This window comes from Hypomesus transpacificus, chromosome 8, assembly GCF_021917145.1.
Source record: "Hypomesus transpacificus isolate Combined female chromosome 8, fHypTra1, whole genome shotgun sequence".
Classification (NCBI taxonomy): domain Eukaryota; kingdom Metazoa; phylum Chordata; class Actinopteri; order Osmeriformes; family Osmeridae; genus Hypomesus; species Hypomesus transpacificus.
In genome coordinates this window covers 4,510,092-4,531,657 of record NC_061067.1, presented here as the reverse complement: position 1 = coordinate 4,531,657, position 21,566 = coordinate 4,510,092, and the positions used below count along the sequence as shown (strand labels likewise).

The 21,566-nt window shown below is 44.8% G+C and overlaps 1 protein-coding gene across 2 annotated transcripts; it reads left to right on the top strand.

Annotated features, from left to right (window-relative positions):
• The first annotated feature begins 1,828 nt into the window (after positions 1-1,828).
• cdh19 (cadherin 19, type 2) lies at positions 1,829-19,073 on the top strand. Of its 2 annotated transcripts, XM_047024312.1 has the most exons (13): positions 1,829-2,055; positions 8,789-9,186; positions 9,315-9,609; positions 10,865-10,984; positions 11,591-11,758; positions 12,738-12,925; positions 13,543-13,796; positions 15,173-15,306; positions 15,707-15,828; positions 16,309-16,426; positions 16,692-16,943; positions 17,310-17,356; positions 18,111-18,192. In XM_047024312.1, exons 2-12 carry the CDS (start codon positions 8,953-8,955, stop codon positions 17,321-17,323), a joined length of 1,899 nt encoding a protein of 632 aa, XP_046880268.1. In that variant the 5' UTR covers positions 1,829-2,055; positions 8,789-8,952; the 3' UTR covers positions 17,324-17,356; positions 18,111-18,192. The 2 variants fall into 2 exon arrangements, with proteins under 2 accessions (XP_046880268.1, XP_046880267.1); XM_047024311.1 differs by lacking the exon at positions 17,310-17,356 and having other exon boundaries at positions 1,832-2,055; positions 18,111-19,073.
• The last annotated feature ends 2,493 nt before the right edge of the window (positions 19,074-21,566 follow it).

Genomic DNA, 21,566 nt, shown 5'->3' with positions numbered 1-21,566 from the left:
GTGAGCGGGCCTTAACGGGGTGGATGAACGGCAGCTATCCCTCCAGCACCCAGGAGAGGAAGTTGGCCTGTCGTTTTGAACTCTCTGCGCATTTGCGATTCCAGTCAGAAAAGTTCTTTGCTGCGTGAATTGTGTGTTAAGGATATGGTCTGTGCAAATGTTGTGTTGTAAAACAAAAGTTTGTAAAGGGGCATCAGTTTTGTCAACCTATGGATGAAATGACCAAATAATGCCAATAGAAAAAATACATTTTCCAGAGTCCCTATACTGTACAGCACAGTGTGTCTGTTTTTTTAGATAACCATGACTGCTCACATACAGTAGTATAATATATAATTCCCATTCAAATGTCATGTTATCACATAACAGCTGATAGTGATATTGTTCTTGTTGATTGGAGCAGACAGGGATGAGTGATAGGAGGGACCATCTAACCTGATAGGTTGGCCTGTCACTCTGCAGGGGACAGGAAGTCACACAGACGTTTGCGTTGCTATCTGGCAATGGGAAGAAAAAACGAAAGATAGTGAAAATAGGGATGCTTCACCGGTGTGGAACTGAGATTTCCTCTCGCCTTCTCTCCAGACTGCTCTTCCTCATTATAATGAGGGAGGCACAATTAGACACAGTCTAGCACAGGGGTTTGAAATGTCATAGAGCAGGTCTTGACATTTTTCTGTTTGATAAGGAATCAAAAAAAGAAGAGTCATGGAGTACATGTTGGAACTGACCAGTAACACAGAAGCTGACATACCCGGTTCCTGCTTTGGCTCTGAGAGAGAGAGGGAGGGGCGAGAGAGATAGAGAGAGTGCACAGTGAGAGACAGAGAAACATAAAGAGACAGTGTTTGAGACAGAGAGAGAGAGAGACATAGAGACAGAGACATGGAGTCAGAGAGAGAGAGACAAAGAGAGAGACAAAGAGAGAGAGATACAGAGAGATAGAGAGAGAGAGAGAACAGGCACCATGGAGATCTCCTTTAGGTGACACTAGTTTTTTCCAGTGGCCGGTCTTAATGGTGGAATCTATTAGCATGGTTTAGGAATCCAATTAACCTACATGGGTCAGTGTGTCAAAACCTGAATCTGCTGTTTGGAAAATCTGTGTTTATGTTCGGGGTGCATGGGTGCGGAGGGTTCTACAGGCAAGTACATGTTCGCAATTTTGTCAAAATTAAGAAATTGGTCCGAATTTCATCGTCACTGGTGATAACTGCCCCATTAACCGCTGTGGTAGAGCGAGCCTTTCACAATGGCGTGGAACTGAGATCCTCCACAACTCAATATGAAGGTGAGGCATGATGAAGGTTTCCTTGTGTTTAAATGTCAAAAACACACTGTGGGCCTTTTATCACACACAGGAACAGAGGCCTCAGATGAATTGCCATCCTGCCACACCAACGACATCCTAAAAGAGGTGGATTGTTTGCAAAAGGAGAAAGAGAGAGTGAAGGGTGAGAGCAATATGGAGGAAGACAGAGAGAGAGAGAGAGAGAGAGAGAGAGAGAGAGAGAGAGAGAGAGAGAGAGAGAGAGAGAGAGAGAGAGAGAGAGAGAGAGAGAGAGAGAGAGAGAGAGAGAGAGAGAGAGAGAGGGAGGGAGGCTGAGATAGAAAAGCTAAGATAGAAATCCATTTGTATCTCCAGGCTGTGACTATTTGCATGGCAATGAAGGCTGTGAGTGTTCAGCATTGGTCAGATGTGCACCCTGACAATACTCCCTGTGTTTGTTCTTCCCGGGGATGTTTGACAGAGACAGAGGGAGAAAGAGAGAGAGAGAGAGAGAGAGAGAGAGAGAGAGAGAGAGAGAGAGAGAGAGAGAGAGAGGGAGAGAGAGAGAGAGAAAAGTGGTCAGAAAAGAAGAAGAGGAGGATGTCAGTGAAGGGGATTACACTTTGTGAGAACCATGTATATTTGCCCCTACTGTTGAGAGAGGATGAACAGCACTATCAGGGCCTGTAGCTAAGCCTTTGTTTGGTTTCTTTTACTCCATGATGATGCTCCTTGGCAGCCGCTGGGGATGAGTGGTTTAGGGGACAGCAGAATCACAATTGAAGGTGGGTGTGGTGCTTACTGACTATAAAGTTTTTGCATTTTCATGATACAGATTTTTAAACGAATGCATTGTCAGTTTGTTATGAGATTAATGACAATGAGTCTCCCTGTGTATTTTATTTAATATCAACGTAAAACGTAACAAAATACTTAAATACAAGTTAATGCGTTATACATGGGGAGAAATACAATAGATGCTGTGTATCTAGCCTGTCCTGAAACTCACTGTGGCCTTTGGGACACAGTGGATTCCATTGCTGGAAAATGACCTCACTGTTTCTCAATGAACCAGTAACTGTTCATCATATTGTCTGTCTAGTGGTCGTCACTGATATAGCTCTTCATACAATCCCTTGGATAATACAGACTTCAGTGGTCTTCACGGCAATTCAACACTAATAATAGTTTTCATGGTAATCATTATCATTTGAATGTACTCACCATCTGACAGTTTAATGAATTTACATGACAAGTGGACAAATTTGAAGCTTCTGGTTCGTTAATGAGGCTCTCTAAATGATATTTCTGTCTGGGAGGAGAAAAGATGCCAAAGAACAGTCAAGTCCCTGGAAATTTACCAAATCTGTCAGAGATCCCACACAGAGATAATTTTGCCGTACACAAAACAACAAACAAACGGAAAGTTCTAATCACAGGGAAAGTGTGTGACGAGGAGACACTCTGCCAGTGTTCCTGTTCTGCTTGGGTTCACCCTGGTCCTGATACAGGGGGGGCTGAATGTCATTGTCTTCTCGCGCAGAACTGTAAACAACAAGTCCCAACATGGGCTCCCCAATGACCAATTACAGAGTGTTTAGTCGTAGCGATCTGGAGTAAGTAGTGAACAGAGGTTGGATGGTTGTGTTACTTCAGCTGGTCCTTCAAAGTGCCGTGTCGATTGTTAGGCTGTCTCGAGAAAACCGAAGTTGAAACTTTTCAGAGGAACACTTGTGGTTTTTTGATTGCGGCTACTGTAATCATTTTGCCGCTACTGTAATCATTTTTTACAGTGTGGTCTGTGTTTTTTGTAGTTGTATATATAGTTATTTTTACAGTTAATTTCTCAAAGGGCCTCACAGTTGCGTACAGATGTCAACACCCGAGACTACTGTTCTTGTTCTGTTTATTCCAAGTGTATGTTCAGTCCATTGCTAAAATCTCACAGCCATACTGTAATATGTCTGATAAGGGAGCTCCACAAAATCTTCATAAAAGGAAATAAAGTACTGTTCTCTTTGAATCTTGTGCTTAACACTGTGAGACCCGGTCTAATTCACACTCTGTCATGTGCTGGAACAGTGTATGTGGAGGCTGCAGGAGGTATACTCAGATGGAAGGAAAAGACTATTATTGGTAATGAATAGCTGCCAGCTCTCCCAGAGCGGCATGTTCTCAACCCGAGAGGTGAGAAAGTCTTTGAAGGAAATAGACCCCTATCTGAGTTTTCAGAGGGGTACATCCCAGCGTTCGTTTGCACTTCTCGACTGATTTTTGTCAGGTTTCACTCAACTCCCTGAGTTTAAGTGTGATTTCTCTGCCAGCTTCCATCTATGTTACTTTTTCAGTTTAAATATAAACATGGTACATACAGCATACATGTTGGTATGTTTCATTGATAAAAAATTACAGTTTGTTGATGTCAAACATGGAGAGTGGTACCTCATGCAATGTACAGTACTTTAAAACGTTCAAATAAGACTTCACCTCTTTTTTCCCCCATTAAAACTGTATATTTTCAGTTCACATAAATACATTTCAGGTTAGCTAGCAGGTTACCAACCATAAATAAGATTAAATACATTTGAACATCATTTTATACAACGTGAGTAAAAACACATTTACATTTAGTCATTTAGCAGACTTGAGTACAGGGACATTTGCCTGAGGCAAGTAGGGTGAAGTGCCTTGCCCAAGGGCACAAGGTCATTTTGCACGACCAGGAATCGAACCGGTAACTGTCCGATTAATAGCCCGATTCCATAACTGGTCAGCCATCTGGCCCCCACATCACAAGGAGAACATTATTTGTTAAAAAGTATCCTGTTCTATAGTGCTGTTGATACTAAGCATGAACAAATAGCATAGGCCTTCACAGTAAGACAGTAAATCTATCTAAATAACAAGACATGTTAAGGGCTTTATAAGATGTTTGTCCACAAGCTCTCTTTTTGCCTTCAGTCTGATCCTTCACTATGTGCCCATTTTGTCAGCTGACCATCTCAGAATCCACCGGGCAGTGTAGCATGCCGGCCCGTGCCAACCACACTGGCGGGCGCCTTGTTCCTGTCTGATGGCGGTTGGCATACTTGTGAGATGCTAAACATTGGCAGATGAGAGTTCTTCTCTGTAATGTCAGGGGCTGTTGTCTGTTGTTTAGGCCCAAGGCGGTTTCCTAGCAGCTCTAGGAAAGTCCGTCATTAGCTCACGATTCACTGGCCACTAATTGGACTGTCACTCCACAAGGCTCCCAGATATGAATATGCTCGGTTGAGACTTGCTTTGAGACAAACACATACACTCTCACTCACTCACATTGAGTAACTAAATTGAATTTCAGAAAGGAAATCAAGCATTAGTAATTGATTTTTACCATCCCATCATTTTAAATTGAGCTTGGCAGCCAATTCAACATCACTATATTAAACAAGAACATTATGCATTCTTCAAACATGAATACTGATACTACTGCTGCAAAAAATCCTAGTTATTTGAGTCTCATATCTAATGTTATAGGAAATACATTTTCTAAAAGTAGCCTACCTCAACCAATGGTTCATCTATAGATAAAGTAAATCAGCTAACATAAGATATTTTTCGGTAACACTTTAGAATAATGGTCCGTTGTTAACAAGTAGCTATGCAGAAAGTAATAGGTAGGTCTACATTAACACCGAATTTTATACTATTAACTGATATGGAACCAAGATTAGCTAAGCAGTAAGTAATAGCTAATTTACAACAAAGGTAGTTCCTTGGTAGGTATTTGGTTATTACTAAATAAATGTATCCTCTTGAGAACTACTTGTGAACAATGACCAATTAACAAAGAATAACTTATTAATTACTAATCACAAAAGTAACATGTCTAAAAAGTGAACAATTTGGTTGTTTTACTCATAACATGGTCATAACTTTTCAGAAGCTTGTGCCTCAAATGGGTTATTTGTGGAAACCAGTTTATGAACATCATATCCCCCCAAATACGTTAAGTACATGTTGAGATTTTGCCTACTCTTACCAAAGGATGGACGAATGTTCTCTGTTTATTTCAAACTTAAACATGGTATAATATAAATAATGATAATTTGTTTAAAAAAAATTATAATTAGGAAGTGACGCTGACACTCATGTTTGGATTAGTTCACTATTATGAGCTCTTGAGTGTCAGTTCAATGTCTCAGACTCCAAAGACCTACCTTTATGTTACAGTAGCCGCCTGAGGAGGACTTCTCTTTAGGATATGAATATAAACATTGATGTTCTCTTTTCAAAAACAATTTGCATCCTGCATTTATGTTGCGATAAGCGCACAACCACATCTTCCAGATTACACTGTTTGTTAGAATATCACTAGTGCCTCACAGAAATGTATGCCTGTACCGTATGTGTCAAATATAAAATTAGACTTATTATAGGCCCGTTACTTGTGAAAACCAGTATAACTCCTCACTAATTACTCAAGCGTTACCTTGTCATCCTGCAGGAATTACTTGTGATGTGGACCATTATTTTAAAGTGAAAAACACGTTAACTCCTCACTAATTACTCAAGCGTTACCTTGTTATCCTGCAGGAACTACTTGTGATGTGGACCATTATTTTAAAGTGACAAACATGTAAATTCCTCACTAATTACTCAAGTGTTACATTGTCATCCTGCAGGAACTACTTGTAATGTGGACCATTATTTTAAAGTGACAAACATGTTAACTCCTCACTAATTACTCAAGTGTTACCTTGTAATCCTGCAGTAACTACTTGTGATGTGGACCATTATTTTAAAGTGACAAACATGTTAACTCTTCACTAATTACTCAAGAGTTACCTTGTCATTCCGCAGTAACTGTAATCTGGACCATTATTTTAAAGTGAAAAACATGTTAACACCTCACTAACATGTCACCTCACAAGATCTACAACATAAAACAACTGCAGTGATTGGATAGCATTTGTTTTTATTATATGCACTGCAAGATTTCCATGAAATCGTAAAAGAAAAACCTACATAATGCAAAAATGCACATGGGCATGCAAGAATAAAGCATTTTGTAAAATATGTCTGAATTAAACATTCTTTGTTTTGCACAATGATGAAACCTAGCGTTTAAACAGAAATTCTGTATTTTGGAATGAAACATTCAACACACTCAACAAACTGTGATGATAAACTGAGTCAAACATAATGGCTAAATAAGTAATAAGTAAGTACATGGCTCACCCAACCCAAATCAACGTATAGGCCTGTTCACTACTCAGGAGTCTAGCATTGGTCACTACTGCGAAATACAACAGCAACGCTATTCCAAAGGAATAAAAATTATTAAGGAAGAAAAAACAAATGGCAGGACTGTAAAATAACTTGCTAGTTAACCTAACCCAATTCAGAGAAAAGGAACATGGCCCAAAACGCAGCTACAGTTGTTGCTAGCTGTAAAGCCAGGCTATAGCTGTCGGCAAGCTTGTAAAAAGTCCCTCATACAAACTGTATAGTATTGCAATCGAAATTTAGCACTTTTTCTACAATTCGAAATTTGCACTAATTCTACAATTCGAAATTCTAGTGAAATTCACCGAGTCGTTGTTGTCGTATGTTAGCCAAATTCTGGATATTTACCATCCATCAAAATGTGCCACTGCCAAATGATTTCACACTCCTAACTCACTCATTGACGTTGCACCAGTATAGGTTTAGGGAAAACATGACATGGATTTAGGACATTTAGGTTTTGGTAAGCCAAGTCGACTGGATTTGGAAAATGGACCGGCCGTGATTTGATATTTTCTGAGCTGCAGAAAGACCTAATAGCAGACACATCGAAATTGCCCGCATAATCATACAGTATGATCAAATATTGGGGAGGACGTGTGCCATAATCATACAGTATGATCAAATATTGGGTGGGGGGACATGTCCCATAATCATACAGGGACGTGTTATAACGTTAATATTCATAAACTGGTTTCCACAAAGAACTGATTTCAGGCAAAAGCTTTTGAAATGTTATGACCATGTTAATAGTAAAAAAAAACAATTGTTCACTTTTTAGACATAACTTTTGTGATTAGTAATTCTAACCAAGGAACTACCTTTGTACTAAATTCGCTATTACTTACTGCTTAGTTAATCTTGGTTCCATATTAGTTCATAGTATTAAAATCAGTGTTAATGTAGAACTACCTGTTACTTCCTGCAGAGCTACTCATTAACAACGGACCATTATTCTAAAGTGTTACCTATTTTTCAATTGAGTGAAATCACTATGTTCAGTCATTGTAAATTGATTATTAATAAATCGATGGATTACACAAATTAACTGTGTAATATTAGGGAAGGAGCCATTTGCGGTTGGTTGTTAGTCAAAGAATCCGATTGAAATTGAACAACAACAAAATCCAATATGTTGATCTGTTAAATGTGTTGGACAGCCTGTTCAAAGCTAGCTGTTAAATCTCTTGGTGTAACTGTCAATTCTGAGTCTAATTTCAACCAGCCATCTGAGATACTCCACAAATATAAAACCTAAGAGGAAATGCTGGCCAATATCTACATCGGGAGAGAACATTGACTATTGGATTCTGTTGCAGACCAATCACACACCTGCTCTCTCAAATGGCAGAGGAATGAAAGTTCTGGAACAAATTAAGTCTGTGTGATAGACAAACAAATGTAAAAAACCTTGAGGTGTGCAGTTCTGAATGACTGAAAATGGAAGGATTAGAAGAAAATAGTGTTATATAACATGTGGAAACATTTGATACACTAGCTTCTTTGTAATGTGTTACTATTGATTTCTACTTCTGTTCATTGCTGTGGGGGCAAATTGGTTTCTGAAAACCATGTATGAACAGACAAAAGTCTTATTTTTTAATATATGTGATGTATTACATTTCAAGCAATGGCTACTTGACGTAAGAAGTTCAGTTTCGGACCACCATTAAGTACTTTAAATCAGCGTAACGTTGCAATTTCGTTAAACATTTGATGTGATAGGATGTTGTACGGTTGTTCTGATGTTGCTGGACAGCTCTAGGATATTGTTCACCAGGATTCTTCATGCTTCTGACCCTGGACTGGGTCTATAATTGGAGCATTCATTTTCATCACAGTTCTTTCTCCAAAAGCATGTGTCTCTATAATCCATGTCTCGGCATAGGGTGATTCAATTAGAGCTCTCCATTAGTCAGCTGTGGTGCCCATACTAAAGTAATGCTGTCTGTGTCCCACTCATGACAGACAGCACTGTCTTGTTCTCGGCCTCAACAAAGAGACTTTTATTCCTCACAGGATGTGATGTCAGGACCTCCCCCCCAAAAAACTTGGGGTGGAAAAAAGGATATAAACAAGAAGTTCATGATCTTGTGAAATGTGATTTTGGCAGAGGACTTCCTGAGAGAGAGATTGTATGGTCGTATTCAGTGTGGCTAATTGCGGTCTCTAATAGCAATGATGCCTGGCATTTGAGGGCTTTGACCAAGAAACAACTCACCACAGGTCCTTAATGTTTATTTCTTAAAGGTATGGACGCGCACAGAGACCAGCCCATGTGTGGATGGCTGACTGCCCCTCTGTGGTCATCTTCAAGCTGCCTTGCTGTGATGCTGAAAGGTGGCATGGAAGTGTTGGCCCAGTGACACCTGCAACTTCCGTGCTCTGGACCAGCGGGACAATAAGGGGAGAAAATGCACCAATGGACCGTGAGAATGAGCAGCCCTGGAGCGCTGGCCATAGTTATTATACTGTCCATGATAACCTGCTGGGTGTGGGGTGAGGAGAGAGCCTTGCTGGGTGTGGAAGCTGACCATCTCTCCCCAGGCTCTGGCTCTGGCTCCACGCATCGCCGCCTCAGACGAGGCTGGATCTGGAAGCAGCTGTTCGTCCCCGAAGAAGACCCTACTCCTCGCGTCATTGGGCAGGTACCAGCGATACTCTGAACCTTTCTGAATGGCCTTCTGCTTCAGGGACTTTTTTTTCCTACATTTTGCACTGCATTCCTATTAGTTAAGCAAACACATTTAAATACAAATAGTTTTTTCCCCCACAGCTTAAATCTGACTATGATAGAGGGGAGTTCTCTATCAAGTATATCCTGGCAGGTGAGGGAGCTGGGAATGTGTTTGAGATCGACGAGTTCTCCGGCGAGATCCGGACACTGCAGAGGCTGGATCGTGAGGAGAAGGCCTTCTACGTCCTCCAGGCACAAGCTATCAACAGGAGGACTGAGGAACCTGTTGAGCCGCAGTCAGAGTTCATCATCAAGGTCCAAGACATCAACGACAACGTCCCGCAGTTCCAGAACGAGCCCTACATCTCCAGCATCCCTGAGATGTGTCCTGTCGGTACGTTGAGTTTTCATCTCCAATCTTTTATAAACATTTTCTTGTCTGATATTCAGCCACCCTGGTGAAAGAAACTAAAGAATAGTTTAATGTATGCATTTGCATTTAAACAATGGTTGAATTTGGCATTTAATGTTACGTTTAACAAAGTAACTCAGGAGGTTAGAATGAACCAAGTACTGTAATATGTATAGCAACATATAATTCAAATGAGTCTAATAAAAGTCAGATACAAAGGAATTTGTGATTGTAATTATATTTCCATCCAATTATTTTATAACGTCCCACCGCTCAGGCTTGAAGGTAAGTCAGCAGCTTTAAAATGAGACCAATTCAAAATTAATAGTCTCATCAGATCCTTTTTAGAAAGTAAAGGAAACTGCTTCCTCTGTCCCACGAATACAATGTTCTCTGTCTGTCCTTCAGGAAGTTAAAGTATTGGTTTAGGTATCACACCTCTAAATCCCTTCATATGATTTATTTTTCCTTAAATAATGTTATTATTACCAGGCTGCTCCATAGCACAAGCATTACCATTTCAATTTATATGTAATCTGCTTTTTGGCGAATAATATCTTACTCGTAATAAATCATAATGCATTTCACTTGAAAGCGAGAGAGAGAGGAAGAAAGCTTAAGAGAAGGGAAGGAGACAGAAAATGGAGTGGGGGTACGGAGAAAGAGAGACATAGATATAATACCATGACCAAGAGATAGAAAAGAAGAACCAGAGTGGTCACTGGAAGAAGAAACCCCATATAGATAGACACACAGACCACAAGAGAGACAGCGGAAGATAGGGAGAGAGTAGTGGAGAGAAAGAGAATGATAGAGTGTCAGTCGTTGGAAGTGAGAAAAAAGTGCCAAAGAAAAGGGCAGAGAAATAGAGAAAAAGAGGGAAAGAGAGGAGGAAGAGAAAGAAGGAAGGCTATAAAGGGAGGTTGGCAGAGAGAAAGAAAGGGAGGGAGAAAGAGAGAGAGAGGGAGCGAGAAAGATGTGCACAGCAGGGCTGGAGAGGTTGTCACGCACACCTGCACAGCCTCAGTGGTTTGTGAAAGGCCCCCCCCCCCCCCCCCCCCCCCCCAGAGCCAGACAGACAGCCCCCACGGGACTGTGGCATAATCACTTTATTTCCCCCGTCAACTGGAACTGCAACATGAGCCAACTCTGCTTCGTGTGATCTCTCCCCTCCCCCTCTGCTCCTCCAATCCTTCACCCTCCCACACCCCGTTCTCCCCCCTCCTCCCCACTGCAGGAACCACTGTTACCCAGGTGACAGCCACAGATGCAGATGATCCCCTGTTCGGAAACAACGCCAAACTTATTTACTCCATCCTGCAGGGGGAGCCTTACTTTTCTGTGGAGCCAAAGACAGGTACCTGAAACTACTAACACACCCTGAAAGATTAAACATTTGTATTTTCAGTTCCTTACAACTTTTTGATTTTGGTTGTTTTTGAAAATTTGGAGAAGCTCCTTGATGAACTTGAGGTTCTTGTTGGACCATTTGGCCATTGCACTCTTTTCGTATAGTTTTTGAACACTCATTTCACTTCTCACTTCATACATTTAATGTAGAACGTACAAGATGGTGCACTCAGTGCTTTCTCTCCACACACTTTTTTGATATATACTTGAGCTGGGCATGTAGTGAGCCAGAAAGTAGGTACATTTAGACAAAAATGGTACCACCCACAGATTAATTCTGTTGACATCCTGAACCTCTGTCTCAATCTTTCCTTCTCTAGTTTCCTGTGTTTGAACATTTCCCACCCTCCCTTTTTGTCAGGTTGTCAGTTTTTTGTTTGTTTGTTTTATTTTTACACCTTTGGGGTGCTGTATTTTTACCTGTGAGGTCATGTTATGTGCTATGACTGTCAGACAAGATGCTAAGAGTTATAAGCTCAGAATCCGTTCCAGTTCTTTGACGACAATAAAGAAGTTATCAAAATCAAACTCTCTGACCCCCAACCCCGCCCAGGCATCATCGTGACCTCATGGGCCAACATGGACCGGGAAGCCAGAGAGCTTTACCTAGTGGTGGTGCAGGTCAAAGACATGCTGGGGCTCAGTGGGGGATACTCCTCCTCCACCACTGTCACCGTCAGCCTGACCGATGTCAATGACAACGGACCCACCTTCCAGCACAGTGAGTGGCATCAATCAAACTCACGCACACCCACACATGCACAACACACATCCACACAAAAACACATTTGCAATGCCGGCAGTACCAGCTGCACTGCCTTCGTAATGCAGCTATCGAGCCTGGTCGGGATTTGTTTCAAACCATACCCCTACAATGCTGTATCACCCCATGTTACTCACTCTGCAATTCAAAACAGAGGTTGTGTGGGTGTGTGTGTTAGTGATGCTGTTAATCTGTGAATGTGTGTTGCGTGTGTGTTTTGTGTGTGTCTGTGTGCATGAGAGAGACGTGCGCCAGCCCGCTGGATGAATTTAATCATTCACACATGAAAGGACATTTGTCATGACCTTTGGAAACAAACCTGGCCTTCTCAGAGATAAACCTCTCCAAATGAAGGCCTTAGGAAGAAATCAATTCCACGGAAATGGAAAACAAGGATGGGGCTCTTAACCATGCATGCTATTCTGGTATCCCTTGTAGAGTGAGGAGGGTTCTCACTCTGCAAGAGAATGCAGTAAACAATACACATTCTACAAGTAAACTTGTGTGTGAAAGTTTCAAGTGTCACTAGACTTGAAACATTTTGTTGTTTGTTGTTTGTCTGGTCTCGTCCAAACAGCCTCACCAGAGCACATAATCACATTTTCTTATCTTCTTATTACAGTCAGGTCAAGATTGTATAGACTCACAGAGACTTATCTTTGACTCCCACAAATTGACTCCAACCAAATAAATGATCTCCTCTCTTCTTGTTATCATCTTCAGCAACAGTGCAGCCTCTCCTTACTGACTCAGTTATCCTGTTCTTAAGTCTGCTGAACAGATATCCAGGCATCCTTAGTTTCACAATGTCAATCATAACAGAACACATTTGGGGTCCCAAGGTAGTGGGTGGTGTTCTGGGTAACACTGATTGTACGAGACCCCCGCAAGTTTTAAAACCACTGTGACGGGGATCTCACCCTGCCTGTGCCCCCAGACCAGTACACGTTCTCCGTGCCCGAGTCAGCGATGGTGGGCACCACGGTGGGGAGGATCATGGCGGAGGATGGAGACATGGGGGTCAACGCCAGGATGAACTACAGCCTGGAGGACCTGGAGGAGAGCGCAACCTTCAGGATCCAGACAGACCCGGTCACACAGGAGGGGGTTGTCCTGCTGGCCAAGGTAAAAACCTGCAGCCTGGGTTATCTTGGCAAAAACAATCTTATTTAGCCAAATATAGTCTTAAATAGGAATTCAAATATGTGAACGTCTTTTGATTATGTATTAGTGTGTGTTTCTGGGGGCGGGGGTAACTTAATATGATTGGAGGCTATGACAACATGGAAGTACAATTTATTTTACGTTGCGGAAAGTTGCTAGATTTGTCGCTAAATTTGTCACTAGAGGCTATTTTGTTTGTCGCTAGGGAAGGTGAAAAGTGGCTAAATAACACTGCTTTGGGAGAGGGTTAAGGGTTTTTAGTTCAGCGTCATCTTAACAATCAACCAGGCAGCATCAGTTAAGTGCAAACTCACAGCTGGTGGCCCAATCGACTTGATTGAAAAAACATTCGTCACTCTTGATCTGTAGGAATTCTATGTGTGTGTTTGTGTGTAAATGTCCCCTCTGTTTAGCTGTTATTTACCTGTCAGTGGTCAACAGTGGCCAATTCATTTAAAGTGGCATGCAGCATGCCGTCAAATCCAATCAACAAAGTACAAAGTAACAAACAAAAGAGCAGTAGAATGTCGAGGTAGCTTCCAGTCAAGTGGGTTGTACTGATCTCTGAACTTCTCCAGCCCCTGGACTACGAGACCAAGCGACGCTTTGTGATGGCTGCTGAAGCCATCAACAACATTGTGGACACGCGTTTTCTAAGCTACAACGAATTCCAGGACCGAACCACTCTGAAGATCGTGGTTGAGGATGTGGATGAGCCTCCCGTGTTCCTTACGCCTGTATATGAATGGAAGGTTGTGGAGAACGTGGTGGTGGGGACAGTGGTAGGCTCTGTGACCGCCAGGGACAATGATGCTGTCAACAACCCTATCAGGTAGATATGAGTCTGCAACTGGAAACTAATCTGTTACAAACCCTGTAACTGCTTATCAGGTTGCCCTACAGTATGTTTCACTACACTGGATAATCAGTTTAGGGGATAGGGGGGTGGTAGTGTGTGTGTGTGTGTGCATGTGCACGTGTGCATGTTTGGTAGTGTCAGTGTGTGAGTATGTGTGCTGTCGAAGTGCAGGGGGGGGTGTTGGGTTGTGTCACTTCCCAAGACAGCTTTCTCCATGCGGTGAAAAATCATTCCATTTCCAATAGTGTTAGAGGCTTGGTGCATCCATTTTTACCCTTGATCTCCATGGATACCCTGTACATGGTCATATTTATCTTATATTACTTTAGTAGGAAATGAGGCCTTCTGAATAAATCATGGCCATTTTTATACCTCGCAGGCGTTTCTATCTATTGCCATGGTATTATCACAAAGGGAGAGGCGCAGGACGCTGGGATGTAATAAAGAGCTGTACGAGGTGGCATATGGAATTCAGATCTGCAGTCATTTGCAAGTGCGTCACGTTGCTGTGGTGACGGTGTGTCGCCCCTAGCCCTCCCCAGTGCTGCTTAGGACTGGCAGCTGCCGCATTTCACCATCAGAGTACAGCGCTCACCATAGGCCCCGGGGTCAAGTTATTGGCACATCGGTGAGATGGAGTAAATCAGACTTTGGTGGCTTAATGATGTGAGAGATAACTTTACGTGTCCAATTTGGCCTTGTTTGTTTCCCCCCCATTGTTGTTTGATCAACTGAGGCTTCCTGTCACATGGTGCGATGCTCCTGTTGAAAATGGCTGATGAGCTCTGTTGAGAGGGGATATTGTTGTAAGGGAAGAGTTAACTAACGAGTGTAGGTAGAGACCAGTGTTCGGCATCTCTGCCTTTAATCGTAAAGCTTCAGTAACAAACCAAATGGTGTCAATGAGGTGAAGTCGCACATCTTTCAAATGTTTTCCATGGATAACATTTGTTTCAGATAAGGCCTAGGAAAAGTTAGCCACCAATGCTACACCCAGCTAGGCTAAAGAAACAATCCCCACACCATCCTTCATACTGATGGACTTGAAATAGTGTTTACTAGCAACTGTATGGTAACAGATCAACCCCATTGTGTCTAACAGTAGCAGTGTTCAACTCCCAAAAATGATGTGAATACATTAATGTCGGCATATTGTTTTGTTGTGGTTGTGTTTGTTAGTCTTGTCATCTTGAGTCGTGTGGAGATCTTAGTTAGATCCCTGTCAGCAGAGCGAGAAAAATGAGATGTTTCTCCTAATCCATCTCTCTATGAAGCCTCTCTGTGGCTCTGTGTGTGTGCTCTAAACAGCACAGCTCCCTTAATGTGTGCCCTGGTGATCTGTCTTCAAGATATTCAATTGACAAAAGCGATATCAGGAAAGTTTTCAAAATAGACCCCAACAATGGAACTGTCACTGTGGCGAAACCTTTGGACCGCGAGTCAGCAGCCTGGCATAATATGACTATCACAGCCAAGGAAACAAGTAAGACAAATCAATACCTCTACTGAATAACATTATGATAATAGATCTAGAGTACATTGCTTCAGATCATTTCTTTTTTTACTGATAACAATGGTGGAACAGCACAAATACAAAGTTAAAAGACAGGGCTGAGCACAATAAAGTATTAATGGGATCTCAAATGTTTTTATTGCTTTTTAGTCTGTTCAATACTTCTGTCTTCCTTCGGAGTTAGAAGGGAAAAGGGGAGGGTGGGGGGGGGGGGAAGCATTGCTGCCAGTATCCATTTCTATCTCCACTGTATTTCAAGATGGACCTTACAGTTACATGTATCACTTTAAACAGCGGTTTTGACAAGAGCTTTTAAGAAAGCATTTATGATAGACTCCAACAAAATGTCTTGTCTCTTCATAACCACTAGACCAAAACCATTTATCCTCCTGGGTGGCTGTGTTCATCAAAGTGTTGGACACAAACGACAATGCGCCAAGGCTGGCCAGAGAATACCAGCCATATATCTGTGAGGGAACTCAAGCTGGCGAGGTATGAACTCCATAACACTCCATTTCACTGGTCGGTCTGACAATGTTTACCTATTGTCCACATACTGTAAGTCCACTTTAAGTGATAATGTATACAGATGGAATCTTTTTAAAATGTCTAAAGTACTTAAGGTGAATTAAAAAGGAAATGCCACTCATGACAAATGTGACAAGTGGGTATCATAAGGCTAAGCTTTACCTCCAGATAAGCTGGAGGGGGGAACATCCCTGTACTTACTGTAAGTCGCTCTGGATAAGAGCGTCTGCTAAATGAATACATGTAAATGTAAGCTATAAGAAACGTATTGATGTGACATCTTCACAAGGGGGCGCTACCGGAAAAAGTTGAGCCCCATAAAAAGAAAGTCCTCATGGTGAGAAATGACAAGCAGGACCCCCCCCCCCCCCCCCCCCCCCCCCTCTGAATAACACCTTCCCCCGTGTGCCCCCTCCCACCTTTCCATGGGCCTGTGTTCCTCAGCTCATCCAGCTGCTCAGCGCTGTGGATCCTGACGAGCCGTCCGGAGGACATCATTTCTACTTCTCTATGGTCCCAGATAAGCACATCAACCCCAACTTCACCATCAGAGACAACCAAGGTCAGGCACTGCTGACACCTTACAAGGCTTCCTGTCTGAATGAGCTGAGCAGTGTCAGTGCTTACTTATGCTAAACACTCTTAGGCCCATTGTTTTGGTGAATGAATACTACATTACACATGGTTATACTTCAGCACATAACACTCACTGAAATATAATCCTTACCTCACCCTACCCCTCCCTAACCCAAACCCTAAATGAACCTTAAACTCCCAATCCTATTTTTTTTCCTAAACCCAATCCTTTTCCTCCGTCTCCTCCACAGACAACACAGCCAGTATCCTGGCTCGTCGCAGCTCATTTACCCGCAGAGATCGTGCCCAGTACCAGCTGCCTGTGGTGGTGGCAGACAGTGGCTCCCCTGCTCTCTCCAGCACCAGCACCCTGACCATCACTGTGTGTAGCTGCCAGGCGGGGGGGCACTGCCCGTCTGGGGGAGTGGAGGCCCTGGCGCTCTCCATGGGGGTCAGCCTCCAAACCATGCTGGGCCTGCTGGTCTGCCTGGCCACACTCACAGGTGAATGGACTTCATTTGAATTCATAAAAAAAAAAATTTGCTTCCTTTTTTATTTATTCCCCTAAGAAAAGGGGAAAGTTCATTCCATTGAAATTGTAGGAGCGAATGGATCTTTTTTAACAGCATCAATAGGTTTTCGGAGAGATGGTCTGGAAATTGAGACTCTGCAGGACTCTTTAAATCAGACAGGGACGTTCTCTTAGAATCTCGAGCTAGACGGGAGCTCTTGTGTGATAGCTTTTTTCTTCTTCAGTGTCATCTTTTTAGTCCATATAATGTGTTTGCGTAACATAAGGTGTTGCAGTTCAATGCCAATACAACTGTTATGGTCTGAAGTTAAAGTTATAAGTTATTCTTTCTCAGCAGATCTGTTGTGTTAGTGTGCGCTAAGGCTCCGCCACCACATCAACACGGCAAGTATGAAGCCTGCCCCCAAAACAGATGGACAATTCCTCTCCCATAGAATAACACAGCATAACTTCCACAAATGCAGTGTTCCCTTAACACAACAGTTAAAACACTTAACGCTCTTCTTGACCAAGAATTCCAAGAAATGAGTGTGTCTGTAGATATATCTCAGTGCCAATGTTGTGTTGGGACACTGGTGGGTTTGCATAGTGTGAAGATTCATTATGACCTACGCTGCTTGGGGTACTCCCCCTACACACGCCATGAAACTTTAATAGCCATGCTTGCTAGGCTAACATCCAGATAACATTCAGTTAAGCAACAGTCCTCGCGAGTTACAATAGACAATCCATTATTTAAGATTCCTGAGGTTAAGAAACACACAGGAGGAATTCCTCCTGTGTGTGTGTGTGTGCGTGTGTGTGCGTGTGTGAATTGGAATGCACTGACGACGACTGAGATCAAATATAATTTTCTTTGCAAAAATAATTGCATCTAATTTGTCCTCTCGTTAAAAGATATTCACATTAATCCCAGATGATAGAATCTATTCTGGCCCGACCCAAATCATTAGCGAAATGCTCGTGCAGGCTAGAGGGACAGGGGTAGGGAGGGGGGCAGGGGTGGGGGTGGAGAGGGGTACGTGGGTAGGTGGGCGGGACGGGGGGCCATGGTTTATCCAGACCCTAGAAGCTCTCTTCTCTGCTCCAGCCATGCTGTTGAAACTGTGAAGCTTCCCTCCCATGTGTCTGTCTCCAGCTTTGTGTGTGCTGCTGCTGGGGGTGAGGAGACACAGGCGCAAGCAGCAGCAGGCCCTGGAGGAGGGGGAGGAGGAGAAGGGCCTGGAACTGACTGAAAAGGTGCTACGCTACGGAGAACCAGGAAGAGGAGGCGGAAGAGGAGGAGATATGGCGTCCTGCCAACCCGTCCCCCTCCGCTCCCACCCCCGGCGCCGTGACCGGAGGCTCCGCAGGGAGGAGGTGGCCGCCAGCATCCGCATGTCCCTCCGCCACTCCCATCTGGTGGGGCCCGACGACGAGGTCTTCAGCCAGTTCATCCTGGACAGGCTGGAGGAAGCCGACCAAGACCCCTACGCCCCACCGTTTGACTGTCTGAGGACCTATGCCTTCGAGGGGACCGGCTCTGCCACAGGCTCCCTCAGCTCCCTGGAGTCCTACGGTTCCGAGGCTAGCGCTGAGCGGCACGCACGTCCCCGTGACCCCAGACCACACCTGGTCAGGCTCACCCCATGGTTCGGGGCGGCTGAGGAGGAGACCACCTTCTGAGGCTTGGTATGATGATGACTTCATGAAATGTCCCAGTGTTACATACAGTTAGTAGAAGACACAGCAAAGTCAGTTACAATATATACATATGTGCATTGGTCAAAATTTAAATGAATACATTTAACCTTCCTGGACATACACCTAATGTAATGTAACATACAGCTAATGTATGACAGGGAGCATTGGCCATGGATGTGTGGCTAATTTTAGTGTTATGACAAAAGTATTTAAATGCATTGTTTTGGGTCACACTCAAGCAAATGTTCTAATTAACACCCTTCATGTTTTGTTGTCATATATAAGCTGTGCCATGCTGTGTTAATTGATCTCATGTTAATTCATATAAAGATTAATTCATATGAAAGATGCTCTAGATAACCTCTTACAGTACAGTTTGTTTTTATTATTCAGTATATAAAGCATATCCTTAAAATACTTTTGACATGATTACCTTCCATGCAGAGGACCTATGCAGACCTAAAAACATTCCCTGTATACTAGAAATCAAACACAGCCAACCTCTGAGCCGATGAGAGGCACTCACAGGTCTTACATTCACACCAAACCATCAGGACATGTGAACATGGATACCGTGGCTGTACTGCACATGTGCCAGAGCCTTCTGCTGCTCTGTGAGGCACACAGCCTTCATCAGGCTGACCTGTCGTCAGTCTGACCTGCAATCAGGCCGGACAGCAGAGGAGGGCCTTGGACACCAAACATCCTCTTCAGACTGCCAGTGGAGAGAGACGCAAAACAAGCAGTGAAAAGACTCTGGCAGGGAAAGTGGAAGAAAAAAACAGGAGAAGAAAAGTGGTGTGTGTGTGTGTGTGTTGAGGGGTGTTGGGAGGCTCGAGGGGTGTTGGGAGGCTCGAGGTCTGCTCAAGTGATTCAGATTAACCACAAAGTGTCACGACGTAAGGTGGGGTTGGACCCAAATGCAGGGGAGTACCGAGGCATAGCGAGGAACACAGGTTTAATTCTCAAAACAGGAAACAGACAGGGTACACACAGTGACAAAGGGTAATGCTAAGACAAAGACTGGACACAAAGCAGGAACCTAAATACACAGAAACAAACAAGACACAGGTGAACACAATGAAACTAACGACAACTGAACGAGACAGGTGACGACAATGACAGGGAAACACTAGGGCAGGGCAAAACCAAAAACAATAGGGGGGCACGGCTGTGGCCGTGACAGTACCCCCCTCTCAAGGGACGTCACCCGACGACCCACAAGGCAGGGCAGGGGGTCAGGGCAGGTCCGGGGGACGACCTGGAGGCAGGGCAGAGGGTCGGGGCAGGTCCGGGGGGCGGCCCGGAGGCAGGGCAGAGGCAGGTCCGGGGGGCGGCCCGGACGCCGGAGCACGGGCACGGGGGCACCTGGGAGCGTGGGCACCGGGGCGCATGGGAGCGCGGGCACCGGGGCGCATGGGAGCGCGGGCACCGCGGCAGGCAGCAGCCAGAAGTCCTCGGGCGGAGGAGGAGGCCAGAAGTCCTCGGGCGGAGGAGGCGGCGGCCAGGAGTCCTCGGGCGGAGGAGGAGGCGGCCAGGAGTCCTCGGGCGGAGGAGGAGGCGGCCAGGAGTCCTCGGGCGGAGGAGGAGGCGGCCAGGAGTCCTCGGATGGCCTGGCACTGGGCGGCACAACCTCGGGGCGAGGCAGGGGCTCAGGGCAGGAACGAGGCTGGGGCACAGGGCAGGAACGAGGCTGGGGCACAGGGCAGGAACGAGGCTGGGGCACAGGGCAGGAACGAGGCTGGGGCACCGGGCAGGAACGAGGCTGGGGTACAGGGTAGGAACGAGGCTGGGGCACCGGGCAGGAACGAGGCTGGGGTACTGGGCAGGAACGAGGCTGGGGTACTGGGCAGGAACGAGGCTGGGCTACAGGACAGGAACGCGGCTGGGCTACAGGACAGGAACGAGGCTGGGGCACAGGGAAGGAACGAGGCTGGGGCACAGGGAAGGAACGAGGCTGGGGCACAGGGAAGGAACGAGGCTGGGGCACAGGGCAGGAACGAGGCTGGGGTACAGGGCAGGAACGGGGCTGGGTTCTGGCGGCAGGCGGCTGACTCTCCCTGGCAGGAACAGCCTTGGTGGTCTGGGTGCTGGGCGGCGCAACCTTCTTCGTCCGGGCGCAGGGCGGCACAACCTCAGGATGAGGCAGGGGCACAGGGCAGGATCGAGGCAGGGGCCCAGGGCAGGACCGAGGCTGGAGTCGGGGTTCCGGCTGGGGCTGGAACCAGGACTTGGGGTGGGCCTTGAGCTGCAGGCTTCGGGGTCCACCAAAGGCCTGGCGGGTCCCTAGGAAAGGGTTGGGTGAACTCTCTGCTGGGTCCCATCTGGGTCTTAGCATTCTGTCACGACGTGAGGTGGGGTTGGACCCAAATGCAGGGGAGTACTGAGGCATAGCGAGGAACACAGGTTTAATTCTCAAAACAGGAAACAGACAGGGTACACGCAGTGACAAAGGGTAATGCTAAGACAAAGACTGGACACAAAGCAGGAACCTAAATACACAGAAACAAACAACACACAGGTGAACACAATGAAACTAACGACAACTGAACGAGACAGGTGACGACAATGACAGGGAAACACTAGGGCAGGGCAAAACCAAAAACAATAGGGGGGCACGGCTGTGGCCGTGACACAAAGAGAGTCTCAAAAAAGAGAGGACAGAGTGTTTGTGTGGAGCTGGTGAATGGGTGAAAGAAGGGATGACGTTTCAAGGCAACAAGCGTGTGCAACGGTCCAGCCCTCGACATCCTCCTCATCGGCTAATTGGTCGATTTGTCGTCGGTGAAGGTCAGTGATGATTTGCAGTGATATTGCTTTCTCCAATCATTGTTTAACTTGTTTTTGCGCATTGAGAACAACCTCAGGTTTTAAGGTATAAGTGGTAACTTGGGAGGGAGGTGTGGGGGGC

Excerpts from the sequence above, each read along its gene's own strand:
- cdh19 (XM_047024311.1), top strand. The coding sequence starts at position 8,953 with ATGCACCAATGGACCGTGAGAATGAGCAGCCCTGGAGCGCTGGCCATA. Across the intron at positions 13,797-15,172 it reads GCTGTCAACAACCCTATCAG|ATATTCAATTGACAAAAGCG; the intron begins GTAGATATGAGT and ends TCTGTCTTCAAG. Across the intron at positions 15,829-16,308 it reads AGGGAACTCAAGCTGGCGAG|CTCATCCAGCTGCTCAGCGC; the intron begins GTATGAACTCCA and ends TGTGTTCCTCAG.